Source organism: Microcaecilia unicolor, chromosome 11 (genome assembly GCF_901765095.1).
Source record: "Microcaecilia unicolor chromosome 11, aMicUni1.1, whole genome shotgun sequence".
In the NCBI taxonomy this organism is placed as follows: domain Eukaryota; kingdom Metazoa; phylum Chordata; class Amphibia; order Gymnophiona; family Siphonopidae; genus Microcaecilia; species Microcaecilia unicolor.
In genome coordinates this window covers 208,316,869-208,335,633 of record NC_044041.1, presented here as the reverse complement: position 1 = coordinate 208,335,633, position 18,765 = coordinate 208,316,869, and the positions used below count along the sequence as shown (strand labels likewise).

At 43.4% G+C, this 18,765-nt stretch overlaps 1 protein-coding gene across 1 annotated transcript in view; it reads left to right on the top strand.

Annotated features, from left to right (window-relative positions):
• Window positions 1-15,057, top strand: part of HMGCL (3-hydroxy-3-methylglutaryl-CoA lyase) — a 57,032-nt gene extending 41,975 nt beyond the window's left edge. The window contains 3 exon segments of the mRNA XM_030217942.1: window positions 315-503; window positions 3,035-3,160; window positions 13,381-15,057. Coding sequence (XP_030073802.1) covers window positions 315-503; window positions 3,035-3,160; window positions 13,381-13,482 — 417 coding nt within the window. The 3' untranslated portion in view covers window positions 13,483-15,057.
• The last annotated feature ends 3,708 nt before the right edge of the window (window positions 15,058-18,765 follow it).

Below are 18,765 nucleotides of genomic sequence, written 5' to 3'. Positions count from 1 at the left end.
AAGTGTAACAGGTTCTTTCTTCTGAAAACTAAACTATGTTACATTATGTATATATCAACGTTGTGCCAGTTTACGTGGTTTGTTTACTCGTTTATTTTGTAGTATGCTTTAAACAATGTTACAATAAAGACTATTTGAACAAATCATTTCTTACGTACTGCCTTACAAATCTAAAAGCTATCAAGGAAGTGTGCATTCAGGTGCAGTAGGTACATTCATAGTCCAGTACATTAGTGTACTAAGTATGCCAGCATATGAACTGTTCTAACTCTACATGGCAACTTTTTCCATAAAATTGTTTAATATTTCTTTAGGTAGCTAAAGCAATGTACTCCATGGGTTGCTATGAGATTTCCCTTGGTGATACTATAGGTGTTGGGACTCCTGGTGGCATGAAGGAGATGCTGTCAGCTGTCATGAAGGAAATACCAGTCGAAGCCCTAGCTGTTCACTGTCATGACACCTATGGCCAAGCCCTTGCTAACATCCTGATAGCTTTGCAGGTAACAGATTGTGTTTCATACATTGAACATCAAAGTGTATAAATAAATAATTGCAGGCAATCTCTCATGCTTGGTGTTATTGAAGAGAATTCAAATAAACACTTTTGTTTCCTTAAGATGGTGGAAGTATCGTTGTACCCCATTAACTAGTGAAAGCTGCCTGGAAGTTTTGTAAGGTTTTAGGTCAGTGGACTGGAATACCTGTATTTTGATCTGAGGAGATGAGATATTTACACTTTTCACACAGAAACTGTTAATCTGGTCGTGAGCCCTTCAGCCCAGGCCAAGGCCTAGCATAGGATCTTGGCCAAGGCCTAGGGAAGACCAGACTGGCACTACACACACCCCAGCCACCAAGCCCCACACACACAGGACAAACAACTAGTACCACCAGAAAATGGGAGATAGAGCATTCAGGCGGGCCTCACGGCCTATCGGGAACCCACTCGTACAGAGTCCAAGCGTGCGGGCCTCACAGCCGAACAGGAACCGATCCATACACTGGGAAGGGAGAAAGAACACTGAGGGGTCCCCAAAGGGACTGGAGCACAAGCAGCGCACACAGTGCTAGCTACAGTCACAAGGGAAAGAGCGACAGACAAAAGCTTCTATAGGAATACACAAGGCTGTGCCACAGGGCAGTCAAGGATAAAGGAAGCCACTCAAGGGAACACTCTAGGCTGTACCATACAGCACACAAAGGTTAAGGGGGAGCCACCTATAAGAATACACAAGGCTGTGCCACACAGCGCACTAGGGAAAAGGGAATCCATACACAAGAATGCGCAAGGCTAGCCCCACAACACACAAGGAAAAAGGGAACTGCTTATAGGGATGCATAAGGCTGTGCCACACAGCACTCAAGGGTAAAGGGAAGAGTAAGAGTAAGCAAACAGTTGCCTTAATATACACAGATCATATAAGGAGCACTGCTCACCAGAATCAGGAGACAGACTCAGCAAACAAAAGGGGGAAAACAGGCTAAGGGAAAAGGCTGCTCCTAAAACACCGAACTGCAGGAAGCAGGGGTACATGGCAGACAAAGGCGAAGTAAGCAAAGGGAAACTTAAACAAACACACAAGAGCAAATACAAGGACAGGGAGGCTGAGAACAGAGGCAGAACCACAGGGAGTAGAGCCAAAGCTTCGCACAAAAAGGGAACACAGAGAGAAAGAAAACTTAATCAAATAAGCTTACTACAGACAGCACAATACCAGACAAGCAGGGAACAGACGCAAGTGCAATATAGTGAGGCAATCAAGCTCATGCTGGGAATACCCAGCACACACAGAATCAACAAGCTACGAGGAGACTAAGCAAAAACTCCAACGTATACAGAAGTGCCCTAGAGAGTAAGCAGGCTTCAGATGACAGCAATCAAACGCTAAAGCAAAGGTTGTAGGGACAGGTAAGGTTAAGTAGATCTTGGCTTCTGACATCTGCAGTCATAGACGTCAGCTCAATCCCTGACAGGCCAATGAGAAGCAAATTCCAGCCATTCCCCTGCCTGTTTAGCATAATCATAACAGAAACTAAAACATAAAACTAGGAAACTGAAGATCAGTGGCTGTGACTGGTCTTTTATTCTGAATGCTTACATTTGCCTAGTTTATATCACCTAGAAAAGCCTAACTGTTCATGTACCTCAAGAGCAACACCTTTACTTTGCAGAGAACATTTTTATATTTCCTGAAATTTTAAACAGTATTTCACTTTAGCAAACAAATATTCAGCAGTATAGAAACTGAAAATATCTGTGTCCTGTATAATACCCATAACATCTTTAGGGACATCTAGTACTACTACTAATAGTTTCAATATTCAATTCTTATTCAGGTAGTAAGAACACAGTCTTTTATCTGCATTCATCATTAGTAGCTAAAAGCAAGTGATAGTATTGAGGAGGTGCCCTTCAGGCCAGTGTGGGTTCCTTTAGCCACTCGTTCATCCTTGGGAGTAGGGGACAGCAGAGACGTTCAAGGGGAGAAAATGAGGAATGATGGGAAAAACAAATAGTAGAATGGCTGTACCATACAGAGGAAACTTCTCGTAAATACAACTGGTATCTCTTCCTCCTCCTTGAGATTTCTCAGTTTGTTCTTGAGAGCATCTTAGTAACTATTGAGGAAAAAAAAACCCTCTTACTCCCTGCTGATATTGTCCTCTCAGACGTGATTAAAAGTGCTACTCTGTCTTTGTCCATATCTTGCCAGTGGTGAATATAAGAATATGTCAATCACTTATTCTAACAAGGATACTATTGAAGAGCACTTGCCAGAATAAGTGATTGCAGTGTGACATTACGCAAGTGGAAAGTCAGTAGTTGAATATAAGCATAGTCATACTGAGTCAACAATAGTCCATCTAGCCCAGTATCCTGCTTCCAACAGTGGCCAATCTCCAGTGTGACTGCTGAATTCTTAGTTTCTGAAAGGATTTTTTCACAAACTGTTGGTTTGCTATGGATATTTCCTCTTCTGTGTTAATATCCTTAAAAAGGCTGCATTACAGAATGGTATTTCCTTTACAGATGGGGGTCAGTGTAGTGGATTCTTCAGTTGCTGGTCTTGGGGGCTGTCCTTATGCACAAGGAGCATCAGGAAATGTGGCAACAGAAGATGTGGTATACATGTTGCATGGACTTGGGATTCATACTGTGAGTAAAACTAACCAAAAGAAGGCCAGGCTTATGAATTGCTATTGCTGTAGCTATACTTGTGTTTCATTCTGTACTGAACTGATTTGTGTCCTTCTCTTGATTCAGATCACATGTATGGTATGGACCATGAACTTAAGATGATCCTTTCTTGGCCATTTGGCTGAGACTGTGAGCTTGTACAATATAGGAAGAGTTAATTTAATTTATTCTCATTAATATCCTGCATTTAATCCCATTATGGGGTGCACTAACTTTATGACTAGGACCATTAAGGAGGATTACATCCAGTATGGAAAAAAAGACTTTGCATTTCTGATCATTGCATGTTAGGAGTGGCGGGGCTTGGGCTTGATGCCAAAGCAGCATTGGGCGGCAAGGCAATTTTTTTTTTTTTTTTTTTTTTTAGGTTCATTTCTCACCTTGAGAAAAGGACAAGTCAAGTAGGGCAAGAGTAGTATAATACACAAGAAATGATGCTTGTATTTATTTGTAGATTCAAAGAAGAGCGATCAAAAAAGGAATGGAACTCCTCTCATATGAGGAAAGGCTAAAGAGTTTAGGGCTCTTCAGCTTGGAAAAGAGATGGATGAGGGCAGATATGATTGAGTCTACAAAATCCTGAGTAGTGTAGAATGAGTAGAAGTGAATCAGTTTTTTACTCGTTCCAAAAGTACAAAGACTAGGGGGACACTCAGTGACGCTACATGGGGCCACGAGGGCCTTGGCCTCCTCAAATTTCCTATGGCTCCCTGGTTTTGTTGGCAGGGGTTTCCAACCCCCACCAGCTGAAGCCATGTTTAGCGCCGGTCTCTGCCGCCGCGTTGCCTGCCCTTCTCTGTCGTCCCTTCAAATCCGGCATGCTTCTTTTAGTGAAAGGAGCATGCAGGATGTGAGGGGTAGTGCAGGCAACGCAGTGGCGCCAGAGACCAGCGCTGGACAAGGCTTCAGCTGGCAAGGGTTGTGGACTCCTGCCAGCCAAGATATTTGCTAAGGCAGTGGGTTGGGGGCGGCAGACCAAAATGCGCCCTCGACCTCCGGACCCCTCCCACCATGAGGTCTGGCTACGTACCTGCATGGAAATACTTTTAAAACAAGAGGAAATATTTTTTTCGCTCAAAGAATAGTTAAGCTCTGGAACTCTTTGCTGGATGATGTAGTAACACTGGTTAGTGTATCTGGATTTTAAAAAGTTTGGACAAATTCCTGGAGGAAAAGTCCATAATCTGCTACTGAAACAGACAGGGAGAAGCCACTGTTTGCCCTGGGATTGGTAGCATGAAATGTTGCCACTATTTGGGTTTCTGCCAGGTACTTGTGACCTGGCTTGGCCACTGATGGAAACAGGATACTGGACTAGATGGACCATTGGTCTGACCCAGTATGGCTATTCTTATGTTCTTATGTGTTTGATTTTAGTGTGTGTATTTTTGTAATTTGCTTAAGTTTTAAGCGGACTAAAAGTTTTTAAAATAAATAAATAAAAGTTTGCTAGACATGACATTTGATATGACATTTGATTTCGATTTTAGATTTAATTGTTCACCTTTTCAATTCCAGCAAAGCATATTATATTCAACTACTTCCCCAGAATGCTTTAAAGTTAAGGGTTAGATTTACTAACCTACATTAATTAACATAAACTTTGCCATACTGGGACAGACTGAATGTCCAACAAGCTCAGTATCCTGTTTCCAATAGTGGCTAATCCAGATCACGAGTACCTGGCAAGATCCCAGAACAGTAAAACAGATTTTATGCTGCTTATCCTAGGAATAAGAAGTGGATTTTCCCAAGTCCATCTTAATAATGGCCTATGGACTTTTCTTTTAAGAAATTATCCAAGCCTTTTTAAACCCTGCTAAGCTAACTACTTTTACCACATTCTGCGGTAACAAATTCCAGAGCTTAATTACATAGTAAGTGAAGAAATATTTTGTTCTAAATGTACTACTTAGTACCTTCATTGTGTGTCCCCTAGTCCTTGTATTTTTGAAAGAGTAAACAAGCGATTCACATCTTTTTTTGAGATAAGGTGATGGTGATCAGAATTGCACACTGTATTCAAGGTGTGGTCCTGGTCACTGCAACTCAAAAAATATATAGCAGAATTAGAAAATGTACAGAGAAGGGCAACAAAAATGATAAATAGGATGGGACGACTTCCTTATGAGGAAAGGCTAAAGGGTTAGGGATCTTCAGCTTAGAGACAGCTGAGGGGAGATATGATGGTGGATAAAATACTGAGTGAAATGGAACGGGTTTTTAAGAGTCCCCATTATTATTAGTGGAACCCTAGTTACTAATAACATGCATTACTGCAGGTTAGTAAATCAAACCCAATGTTTGTACCTGAGGCAGTGGAAGGTGGAATGATTAGCCTAAGGTCATAAGGAGAGTCAGTGGGAAGAGAGAAATTTGAACCCTGGTTTCCCTTGTTCTAAGCCAGATCCTCCAACACCAGGTAATTCATCCACTGCTGCTAAGCTACTCCTCCACTGAGGGATCAGTTCCAGGGTAGATCTCTTTCTGAGTTGTGAGTCAGATTGATGTGGTGTTAATCAGTGGTTTGGGAGGAGCAGAGTTCAAAGAGAAACAGAAAGGTGCATTGGTCAATAAGTGTCATGATTTATGTTAAATTATTTCTTAGATGGTGTGTGGTTTGTTCAATTGATATTTGAATTGTAGTGGATTTTCTGCATCTAATGAAAAAAACCCAACAGAATTTAAGTAGGGATCCACAGACAATATGCTTTTGTCATGTGCAACAATGGCAGGGGCAGCAATGCTGCTGGAGTTCCCAGAATCCTCCGGCTAAATATAGTTTATCATTTCCTTTAATTTTATTTATTGTATATGCCATCTTATGCATTAAAAAGCATACTTAGATGACTTACAGTCCAGCATAACACACGCACACAACTCCTCAGTCTGTATTTTCCCTACTACAATCTGGTGCTTATCCTAAGGGTTCATTTATCTCTCAGCATGAAAAGTTGCAACAAATAAATAAATCTTTTCTTCCATGACTTAGCTTCCCACTATTCCACAACCTGAAGAGCAGTTGTGTCCATCAACCAGCAGGTGAAGATAAAGAACTGAAAACTGAGCCAAGACATATCTCTCTTGACATCCAATACAGCTCCTCAGTATTTTCTATCTCCAGCAGGTGGATGGATGCACTTTTCAGCTTGTTTCTGAGTGATTTGCTCCTGGTCCACTTGGTCAATTGGTCCCCAGTTGAGCTATGTGGGTGGCTTGAGTCTTCAGAGTCATATCTGGAGGTCTTCAGATCCCTGTCTTTGCTACTCTGCAAAATTACTTCTTCCCTGTCTTCACCTCTCCCCTGTTTCCTGTGGAGTTCTCCTTTTCCAAAATAACAACCTTGGGGGAAAAAAAAAAGGAAAGAGGTTGACTGGAAAGCGTGGAAAATAGTATCAGTCCTGATTCTTTCTCATCTAGAGTAAGACTTGAGGAGACTGTGAGCTTGGGGGAGCAGCCGGCAGTGGTAAGTCTGACTAAATTTTGAATCAGAACCACTTGGAGAGCTGCAATTTCTACTTGGTGCAGGGGAGGGATCCTAACTCACTGCTTGGGACTGTGTTGTGCTGCGTTTGTACACGTGTTGGGTAAATGGCAACTCTCATGAAGACAGTTAAGCGGTTTTCCCGTTGTGGGACCCACCGGCTGGCATTGGGGCGTTGCATTGTGTGCAAGTGGGAATCTCACGGGACATGGGGGGAAACAGCAGCAATATGTCTTCGGATTTGGCGCAACATCCAAATATGCCAGCAAGTTTGGACTCTCCGGCAGGGCCAGTGCGCAGTTTGAAACAGGAGAGTGCAGGAAGAGAGGAGTGACTGGGTTGGAGAACTAACCTTCTGTAAGAATATCCAGAACCTACTGGTCTAACGTAATTTTGTCCCACTCCTGAAACTCCCAAAGACATCTTCCCACCAGAGGAAGAGAAGACCAGACCAGCCTCACATCATTGCAAAGCTCGAGAGGCATGGGGCGCTCTAGCTGACAGAGGAAGACTTCCTATCCACAAGAAAAGAAGATTGGCAATCCTGAAAGCAGGACTTCTGACCATATTGCTGACGACCAGGCCGGTACTGTCTGCTGGCTCAAAAATTTAGATCTAGAGCCCCTGAAGACAAATGTCCAGTGGCTTACAGCTTATCCTCCAGCAACCGCTGCGGCTTAGTTTCCCTCAGTTCTTTCACCAAGTTAATGAGATCTTCTCCAAATATGGTCAGAAGTCCTGCTTTCAGGCTTGCCAATCTTCCTTTCGTGCAGACAGGAACTCCTCCTCTGTCAGCTAGAGTGCCCCCTGCCTCCTGAGCTTTGCAATGATGTGAGGCTGGTCTACTCTTCTCTTCCTTCAGTGGGAGGACGTCTTCAAGAGTTTTGGGAAAAGTGGGCCAAAATCACATCAGACCAGTGGGTTCAGGATGTTTTTACAGAAGGCTAGAAGTTGGTGTTCTCCCGCCCGGTCGCTCCTCTCCTCAGGAGTCTGCTTGTCAAAAGGGAACCAAGGCAGTCGAGGTTCAGGCCACCATAGATTCCTTGCTGGCACTCTGAGCCATTGTTCCAGTTCCTCAGGCCAAGGCAGATACTCTGTCTATTTCATTGTCCCATAGAAGGAAGGCACCTTTCATCCAGTCTTAGATCCCAAAGGTCTAAACTGTTGCCTCCGAGTGTCCTACCTTTGCATGGAAACATTAAGAGCTGTCATACCCTCAGTTCAAGCAGGAGTATTTCTCATCGCCTCTGATCTCAAGGAAGTGTACTGACATATACCCATATGGCCACTGCATCAGAGATTTCGACATTTGGGCCGTTACTTCCAGTTCGGGGCTTTGGCCTTTGGTCTTACCACGGTACCAAGAACATTTACCAAGTTATGGTGATGGCCTTCTCTTGGAGCTAGGGAATCGGAGTTCACCCATATCTCGACGACTGGCTCATTCATGAGTCATCCTATTCAGATAGCGTAGCAGCAATGGACAAAGTTGTTTATCTTCTGCAGTCGTCGGATTGGGTGATCAGTTTCGAGAAGAGCAGACTAACTCCATTGCTGATGCTGGAGTATCTGAGTGTTCTATTCGACACTGCATGGAAGAGGAACTTCCTCACTGAACGCAGGAGGTCAAACCTGGTTTAACAGATTCATCTTCTCAGTCAAAGCAGGCCCAGGGTCTAGGACTACTTCCAGATTCTGGAGTCAATGATGGTGGCGATGGAAGTGGTGTCATGGGCAAGGGTTCATATGCGACCATTACAGGAGTCTCCTTTAAGATGCTGGTCACCGGTGTCACAGAAGTACAAACTTCATCTTTCTTGGACTCTGGTTGCCAGACGGATTATGCAGTGGTGGTTGTCGCCCATGAATTTGACTTTCTGAGCTCCCTTTCCGATAACACAGTGGAAGGTGGTGACAACAGATGCCAACAAATCAGGTTGGGGAGCTCATTACAAGTTCCACCTGGCACAGGTCACCTGGATGAAACAGGAGTGTCAGTGGTCAATAAATCCCTTGGAGCTCAGGGCAGTGCAGAATACCTTATGCGACTTTGCTCCCTTTCTGGCAGGGGCCTCAATCCGAGTTTTCTCTGACAATCCAATGATGGTGGCTTATATCAATAAGCAAGGCGGGACCTGCAGCCATCGATGGATGGTGGAGGCGGTGTCCCTCATGAGTTGAGCGGAGAAAAATCTTCTTTGCTTGTCAGCAGCTCACATGGTTGGGTCCTTGAATGTGGAGGTGAACTTTTTTAGCAGGCACTCCTTGGACCCTAGAGAATGAGAACTATACAGCCGGGAGTTTCAGCTGATAGTGGACTGATGAGGGTCTCCGCTTCTGAACTTGATAGTGACGAAAAGGAATGACAAAGTACCCAAGTTTTCACCTGTTGGAAAGAACCAGGCTTGGTGGGGTTCGATGCCCTACTGCACCCCTGGCCAAAGACATATTATTTCTTTCTTTCTTTCTTTCTTTCTTTTTCATTATTTATATACCACCTAGTCATAAGCGGTTTACGATTTTCTTTTTCTCGTACTGTACTGTACTGTCCCTAATAGGCTCACAATCTAGTATTATATTGTATGTCTTCTCCTCTTGGCCTATGGTAGGCCATGTGTTGAAAAGGATCGCATTGCACTGTGGTCAAATAATTCTTATAGCCTCAGATTGGCTGTGGAGGCCATGGTATGTGGACCTGATTCAACTGCTAGATGGGGATAGTCTTCTGCGGGTACATGGCCTACTCAAGCAAGGTCCAGTGTTCATGGTAGAACCGTGCCCCTTTGGTCTTATAGCTTGTCCATTGAAAGGGCTCAATTGAGATGAAACAGTTATTCTGATTTGGTCATTGCTACTTTCCTTAAGGCTTGGAAACTCTGTACATCCATGGCATACGCAAAGGTGTGGAGGACATACGAGGGCTGTTTTTTTTAAGTACAGACTTTTTCTCTTCTCTGCTCAGATCACACACATCCTAGTATTTCTCCAGGCAGGCCTTCAGAAAGGATTGGCGTTTGGATTTCTAAAAGGTCAGATTGCGGCTTTGACCTGATTCAGGGGCCAACTACAGAAGACGTCTCTTGCAGCTCACCCTGATATCATTCGATTCTTGCAGGGAGCAGGCCATTTGCGGCCTCCTTTTCGTAAGCCGTTTCCAGAGTGGAACCTTCATTTAGTCCTTAGGGCTCCTCAGAAGCCTTCTTTTGATCCACTCCAGCAGGCTTCTTTGAAAGATCTTACTTTAAAGACAGAGTTCTTTCTGGCTGTTGCATCAGCACGTAGGGTTTTGGAGCTTCAGGCTCTCTTGTCGGGATTCCTTTCTGTCTCTGCTTTTCAGAGGCAGGGGTCTCCCTGTGCACAATTCCTTCCTTTCTTCCGAAAGTGATATCAGCATTTCATCACAACCAATCTGTGGAGCTTCCGTCCTTGCACAGAGAGGATGGAGGCTCAGTATTCTTCCTTGAAGCTTTTAAGTGTTTGCAGAGTCCTCAGATATCTTGAAGTCATGAATGTGTTTCACAAATCAGACACACTGTTTTTTGGTAAACAGAGGCTTGGCCTCAAGCCTTCCAAGCCCACAGTTGCTAGATGACTGAAGGAGACTAGCGCATCAGCTTATTTCCTTGTGGGGAAGCAGGCTCCTCAGGCCTTGCGGGCTCATTCTATGAGGCATACAGCGACATCATGGGTGGAACTACCTTACTGTCTCTGGCAGATATTTGCAAGGCAATGATGTGGTTGACACTGTATATCTTTGTCAAGCACTACAGGGTGGATGTTGTGACAGCGCACTGAGAAGCCAGTTTTGGGGCTTTGGTCCTCAGGGTGGTGATGCCAGGATTCCACCCACTCTAGGGACTGCTTTTAAACATCCCACAAGTTCTGGAATAGTGGGAATCTACGTAATGGAAGGAGAAACTAGGTCCTACCTGGTAAATTTTCTTTCTATTAGCTCTTCCCACAATTCCAGAGGCCTGCCCGAGATTTCTGAGATGCTTAGTTGGTGCGAAGTAATGGGTCTAATAAGATGGCCAGTAATCTTGCATGGTGCTTCTTGCATATCTTTTGTTCTCTACAAGTTGTCCAGAGATAAGAGAGGTCCACACATTTTCTCATCTAGTTAGTGTTAGAATAAACATATCAACCTTAAACAAATCGCTAACTTGAGTTTATCATTACTGCTTGTCTACGTAAATACTGAGGTGCTGGACCGGATGCCAAGAGAGAGAGTTATTTATTGATGACATTTATATCTCGCATTAGCCCAAGTAGAACTCAGGTTCAATGTGGCTTACATAATGATTAGAAAAGCATGAACATGTTCAAAATATATTAACAGAAGGGGAGGGGGAAAGGGGAAATGGGACTTGATATACCGCCTTTCTGAGGTTTTTGCAACTACATTCAAAGCGGTTTACATATAGTCAGGTACTTATTTTGTACCAGGGGCAATGGAGGGTTAAGTGACTTGCCCAGAGTCACAAGGTGCTGCAGTGGGAATTGAACTCAGTTCCCCAGGATCAAAGTCCACTGCACTAACCACTAGGCTATAATGTTAGACCAGTAAAACTTGAGTTAGCAGCAGATGTAATTAAATACTTAGTGATTTAAGCTAGATAATTGAAATATGGAGGAAAAAGCTTTGGGCTAGGATTAGCTGGGATAGACAGTAGTGGGAGGTGGGATGAGGTAAAAATGAATGCCATGAGTTTATTTGAGAAGAGTGCTTATTTCTTTAAAGGCTAGACTGAAGAAGTGAGTTTTCAGTAGACTTCAGAATAACAAATAATCATTGGTGCATTTGATAGTTTTAGGTAAGGTGTTCCAAATTTTAGTGCCTTGATATGAAAACTTAGCAGTATGGATTGTTTTGTAGGTCACTTTCTTACAATTCGGGAAATGTAGGATAAGATATTCTCTAGATGATTTAGAGGCATTACGTGAGGGTAATTCATTGAAGTTCATGTATATTGGGTCAGAACCATACAAAATTTTGTGAATGAAGGTACATAGTTTGAATGATATTCTGTCTTTTATTGGCAGCCAATGCAAATTGTACAGAAGTGGGGTTGATTTGGCGAAGCGTGGTAGTCTGAATATAAGACGTGCAGTAGGTTTTTAAGCGGTTTATAGCGTTTTAAGGAGATCATTTTTAAGTCCTGCGTAAATAGAGTTGCAGTAATCAAATTTTGTTAGGACTAGGGATTCAACTAGGGTAGGGAAGACTAATTTTATGAAGAATGGTCTTAGTCTCCTCAATTTCCATAATGGATTGAAGACACTTGAGACCACTTTGGAAATTTGGTTATCTAGAGGGAGGAATTGGTCAACTGTGACTCCTAAAATTTTCATAGTTGAATCAAGAGGATATGTGATGTTCTCAGTAGTAAATGATTTAAGATTTATAGCCTGATGAGGATTAGTAACTATTAAGAATTTAGTTTTATTGAGTTTTAATTTGAATGCTCAAGATTCCATTAGAAAGATACCTAATCTGATGATATGAATAGTTTCATTTATTTCTTTAGTGAATGGAATATAGATGGTAACATCTTCTGCATAAATGAATGTTGGGAGACCATTTTTCTTCAGTAAATTGCCTAATGGAATTAACATGATGTTAAATAGGATGGGGGACAATGAAGAGCCCTGTGGCACTCCACAAACGGGGGACCATGCTGAGGAAATTGTACCTGATTGTTTCACTTGGTATGATCTAGACCTTATGAATCATGAAAAGAATTTTAACACAGCTTCACAGATTCCGTAATGGTCAGGGATGTTTAGAAGGCTATTATGATCAACAGTGTCAAAGGCAGTGGACATATCAAATTGGAGTATTGTGTAAGCTCAGTTTTCAGTTCTCTCTCTCCACCTATTGGTTAGACACAACTACACCACAGTTTCTGGAATAGTGGGAAGGACTAATGGAAAGAAAATTATCAGGTAAGACCTAATTTCTCCTTAACTCTAAGATAACCACTCAACTCTGTTATGAACTGGAAGGGCATTCCAGATCAAGGGGTCTGCCACTGGTAAAGCTGAGTTCCAAAGCATACTTGATCTTACTTCAGCAACAGACAAAATGTCAACTGCCTCAAACCATCCCTCTCAGTGACTTCAAATATTCAGTGTAACCCTTCTCTTGAAATATTTGGGGACCCCTAATTTAGAATGAATAAATTCTTAAGATACCCAACATAAGAAAAAGCTTTGGGCCAGGCAGATTTATTTATTTAGATTTTGCTCATACCTTTTTCAGTAGTAGCTCAAGGTGAGTTACATTCAGGTACTCTGGATATTTCTCTGTCCCAGGAGGACTCACAATCTAAGTTTGTACCTGAGGCAATGGAGGGTTAAGTGACTTGCCCAAGATCACAAGGAGCAGCAGCGGGATTTGAACCGGCCACCTCTGGATTGCAAGACCGGTGCTCTAACCACAGGTCACTCCTCCACTTGTTTTGATTTAGCTCTCCCCTTAATCAGTTAGGGCTTCCTTTCTCCTTGAAAGAGGGAATATGTTAAATATTCTTACTCTCTCATGATTTACATATTTGCATTTGATTTCTTCTAAGACAATACTTTCTGACATTGCTACTCTGTATACCTGACATTACAGTACAATGGATGTGGGAGACTTATCCAACAATCTTTTTGCCATTTTTCTAACTTTCCAATGTTTTTTTCTGTAAAGGGAGTGAAGCTAACGAAGGTCATAGAAGCTGGTTCTTTCATCTGCAAAGCTTTGAACCGAAGAAATGGATCTAAAGTGGCTCAGGCCTCAAGCAAACTGTAAAAGGGACTTGCTGCAGATGCTAAGGCAGTAGCATCCCAGGTCATTGGTGCTTTATCTACATACTATGCACATTACAGTTCAACAGACTGAGTTCCTCTCTTCTCATGTGGTTCTTGGATGGGAAATCAGGTTTGTAATTTAAGGGATGACGATAACATGCTTTGAAACATAGAAATAACATGAGAAAAGCAGTGACAGTACACATCAGAATTATAATTATAAGAAGTTAAGGAAAAGGAGGTCAGCGTAGTAGATTCTTCAGTCACTGATCTTGAGGGCTGTACTTATCCTTATGCTCAAGGGGCCCTCTCCCCCCCCCCCCCCAAAAAAAAAAAGTGTTGAGCATAAGTTATCTTCCTAGCATTGTGGCTGCAGGGGGTGACATGTTTAAAGGCTTCTCTGAATGTCACTCTGGGTGGGAGGGTTGAAGAGGAAGATTGGGAGGCAGGGAGGTCAAGGAGTAGCCTACTGATCCTCCATTGCCTCAAGTACAGAAATTTGCTTGTAAACCCTCCAGGCATATGAAAATACCTGGTACATACCCGAATGTAACTCATGCTGCACTAATACTGAGAAAGGTGTATGTTAAATAGAAATAAATACATAAAATGTTATCAGTGTTGCACAGGGCTTGCTGTGCTCCAGTCTAGTAGATAGAAGAGATCCTTGAGGCTGGGGTGGGTTGTAAGACTCTGTGGCTGAGACCATATTTGCCATAGCTATGACACTTTCAAACTTACCCCCCTCCTCAAAAGACAGCCTCAGTGCCCACTTCTCACTCACTCTTACATCCCCACACTGTACCTTGTACTAATAATACACCTCTGAACCTCCCAGTCAACCCCTTAGCTGATTGTCTAGAAAACTCTCTCATGTGCTTTACCTCCACCCACCCCTGTCAGTTCCTTTCTTACCTCCCTACTCCTGGTGAGCCCAGACATCCAGGGATGTCAAACTTATTTCAATGTCGGGCTATATTGTTTAAAAACATTTATTTTCTTGTAAGCTGGCTAGGGCAGGGCACATAAATGTTCATTTTTACTTTATTAAACAGTCTGACTCTTTGTGTGCCGATTTAATTTATTTGGTCCTTTTCTAGGGGAAAAGGATCTTAGTGATCGCTTATGGGAAGGGAGGAAGATGACAGAGTGCATATCTCAGTCAGGAGAAATGAAGATGGAAGCACAGAGGGAAAGGAAAACCTGGAGTTAGGAGAGAGTGACAATTTTTTGATACTTAATTCTGCTTTCTGCCTTACAGTACCTCAGAACCCTTTTCTGTCTGGTTTTTGTTTTTGTCCAAAAGGTTATTTTAATATTTGGCTACGTTTTCAGTTTTGGCTGAAAATGACCATGTGTTTTCAATGGAAGCCGAAAATTCATGCTTTGTCCTGTTTGTCTTCCTCCCTCTCTCTCCCCCGAACAGGAGTTCTCCCCCCCCCCCCCACGGGCCTATTTTACAATCTCTGGTGGTCTAGGGGTATAGTTAGAACATAAGCACTCCATGCTGGGACAGATCGAAGGTCCGTCAAGCCCAGTATCCTGTTTCCAACAGTGGCCCATCCAGGTCACGAGTACCTGGAAAGATCCCAGAACAGTAAAACAGATTTTATGCTGCTTATCCTAGAAATAAGCAATGGATTTTCCCAAATCCATCAGTAATGGCTTATGGACTTTTTTCTTGTAGGAACTTAGCCAGATCTTTTTTTAAACCCTGATAAGCTAACTGCTTTTACTACATTCTCTGGCATCGAATTCCAGAGTTTAATTACACATTGAATGGAGAAATATTTTCTCCAGTTTGTTTTAAATTTACTACTTAGTAGTAGGGGCATTAGTTACTCTTGCCCATTCCAGCTCTGCTCTCAAAATGGCTGCATCGCTTCTACCCTGACTACACCACTAGACCACCAGAGATTGTAAGGTAGTCTGGGAGGCGGGTGGTGCTACTCTTTGTATTTTTTTTTTTTTTTTTGGGGGGGGGGGTTGTACTGCAGTTGCAAATTATGCAGTTATTATCTTGCACAATAGTATATATGGCAAATAGAGGGTTCCAAATAATGATAGCAGGAATTTAAGTCTATAAATTTGGGATGATAAACTCCTTAGGAATTAGCCTCTGTAGAATTATGACATCAAATGTCACTCTGTTTGGCATAAAGTCAGCTACTATAAAAGCACCCTAACTTTTAATTTCAGTTTTTATTAACTGCAGTCCGTATGTGGAGGTTATTTTATTTTGCTTGGATGTAAAATACAATCTTTCATTATTTAAATTATTATATTGTGGCTTGGATACTGTGGGTTTAGCAGAGGTACTGTGAGCGACAATCTCTGGTGGCCCTCACTGGTTCACATTCACACAACAAGTTGAGGTTTTGGCTTTGGCCAAACCCAGGTGATATTTCAGCTGCAGTTTTGGTTTTGGTTTTGGCCAAAAGCTTACAGACAGTTTCAGTGGCAGTTTTGGTTTCTGCCGAAACTGGGGGAAAAAAACAGTTTTGGTTGGCTTCTACCCCATAGCACCCCCTCCCCCCCAATCACTCACTTTCCTCACCCTCCTTCACCTCCTCACTTTCTTTCCATAGCGCCTCTCAGTCTCCTGACACCCTGCTTCTGCACCTCCAATCTCCCTACTCCCCACCACAACCTGTATCACTCTTCTGCCTTCGCCCACCTAACCCAGCACTGCATATGCACCCTGGGGATGGGGAGTGGCAAATGTAAGCTGCCCCTGCTCCAGCACAAATATCAGCTGCAAGGTGAGGAGGATCCCAGCCAGTGGCGTACCAAGGGGCAGTGGGGGCGGTCTCCCCCGGGTGCATGCCGTGCGCCAGTCAGCGTCGTTCGTTTCCATGCTCCCTCTGCCCCAGAACAGGAAGAAACCTGTTCCGGGGCAGAGGGAGCATGGAAGCGAATGGCGCTGACCGGCGCGCAGCACCCCCCAGCAGTGTGCACCCGGGGGGGGGGGTTCTTTCGCCGGGGTGGGGGGATTGTGCTGCACGGGGGGGGGGGGGGACGCTGCACCCGGGGGGGGCGGGGCGCATTGGCGATCCGCCCCGGGTATCAGCGCCCCTCGGAACGCCACTGATCCCAGCAACATCTCCCACAACACTTCAGATACAGCCTTGGAGAAGCAAAAAGGGGCCACAATCTTTGATTTTAGTCCTTGTTAGAAGGAAAAGTCTTACATTTGTCTTACCTGCCTCAATATGACAAACAGGAGCAAAAATCCAGAACTGCTGGGCTAGAACTAAGAATAACTGTAATTCATAGCTGAAAAGTCCAAATTCAGGATTGATTTGGAGGCTGGGAGGGGAGTCTCCAGACCAGTGTAACCAGAAAACTGCATGTTTTCACCAACAAATGGACAATTAGGGCCAGATGCACTAAACTTAACGAGCCTTTAACAAGCCATTAACGAGCAAGTAGTAAACCCTGGCATGCACTAAAGACAAGTAGCAGCTAATGAAAACGGAATGCAGATGAGCAAATTGTGTAGAAACCCTATTGTAATGAGTTGCACTAACCTTTTCCAATTGTCTTAACGCTGGAAAATCTAACGAGAGGTCTGTACCTCTCGTTAAGTATGCGCGCAAGCCAAACAAATAAAAATTCTTTAAAAGAGAAAGACAAGCGTAAAACGGAGCAGTGAGAGGAGGCAGAGCAGAAGAAAAAAATCACGTTTAGCTGCACAGCCACAGCAAGAGAGGGCTCAACAGTTCCCCTTTCACAGGCTCCCTCCCTTCCTCCGCGTGTGATCGGGATCCAAGAAGGCACAGCTCCCTCCTCCAGGTCTATCTCAGCCAATCACAACGCGTTTAGCTCAGGGACTTCCAGGTCTGTCAGCTGAGTGAAGCACTGCCAAAAAAGACGTTTTTATTATTGCAGGGGGGGGGATGACGGCCAAAATAGACATTTTTGGGGGGATGGGCGTCCATTTTGTCTGTCATCCCTCCCCCCCCCCCTCCCCCACCGCAATAATAAAAATATCTTTTTTGGCAGTGCTTCACTCAGCTGAGACCTTGAAGTCCCTGAGCCAATCACAACGCGTTTAGCCGAGCTAAACGCACTGTGATTGGCTGAGATAGACCTGGAGGAGGGAGTTGTGCCTTCTTGGATCCCGATCACACACGGAGGGAGGGAGGGAGCCTGTGAAAGGGGAACTGTTGAGCCCTCTCTTGCTGTGGCTGTGCAGCTTTCCGAGGTACAGGTTTTTAAAGTTTTGTTTTTTAAAGTGAAGCACGTCCATAAAGGGCGTTCTTGGCATGCGCAGAGCAGCCAGCAAAACGCTTGGCTGCTCTGCGCGTGCTCCATGGGCGACTGTTTACCGATGGAATAGAGAATACAATGAGCAGCTCATTTGCATTCCTATTCCTTGATGCATGCCCTTTTTTTTTGTTTTGTTTCATTTGTACCCCGCACTTTCCCACTCATGGCAGGCTCAATGCGGCTTACATGGGGCAATGAAGGGTTAAGTGACTTGCCCAGAGTCACAAGGAGCTGCCTGTGCCTGAAGTGGGAATCGGACTCAGTTCCTCAGGACCAAAGTCCACCACCCTAACCATTAGGCCACTCCTCCACCCTTACCGATTCGTTAAGGGAATCGGTAAGGGAAGGGCTCTAAAGATTTTTTAGTGCATCTTCCCCTTAGACTCTACCTTCCTCCAAACCTACATGAAAGATCTTTGTCACCCAAGGATCAAGCTCTCCGCCACCTCCTGTTTGCGTTCTGAAATGCTTTCCTTGACATTGTTTTGTCACATCTCTCCCTACATCATGAATTGAAGAAGAAAATGTTAAATAATTAAAACAAGTCTTCATATTGTAAGTAAATGATAATAGATAACAAGTTGCAATATCTTAGCAAACAGTTCATGATACTTTTTTAGCAAGTGTGATAAAATCTGTGCCTCGGCTTTACTTTATTATTCAATTTAATACCTTTCAAATACAATCTCTAATTGAATTCCAAAAAATAAACAGTACTCAAAATACAAACATGGCAACAATATGTAAAATTATACTCCAGTAACAACCATTCCCAGTTCTAGTTTCAAACTACAGTTTCCTTCCCTAAATTGCAAATAACAATTTCATTTAAAAAAAAATCTTTATAAATGGTTTCTAAACGTAAAAAAACTGGCAAATTATTTAAAAGAAAAGGAGCATGTCATGTGCCTTCCAAACAGCAGACAAAGATACCAAATATCTTTTTGATAAGTGTGGTGCCCGCCTAATAACTTCCCTCTTTTCCCCCTTACACAAGCTCTACACATCACTA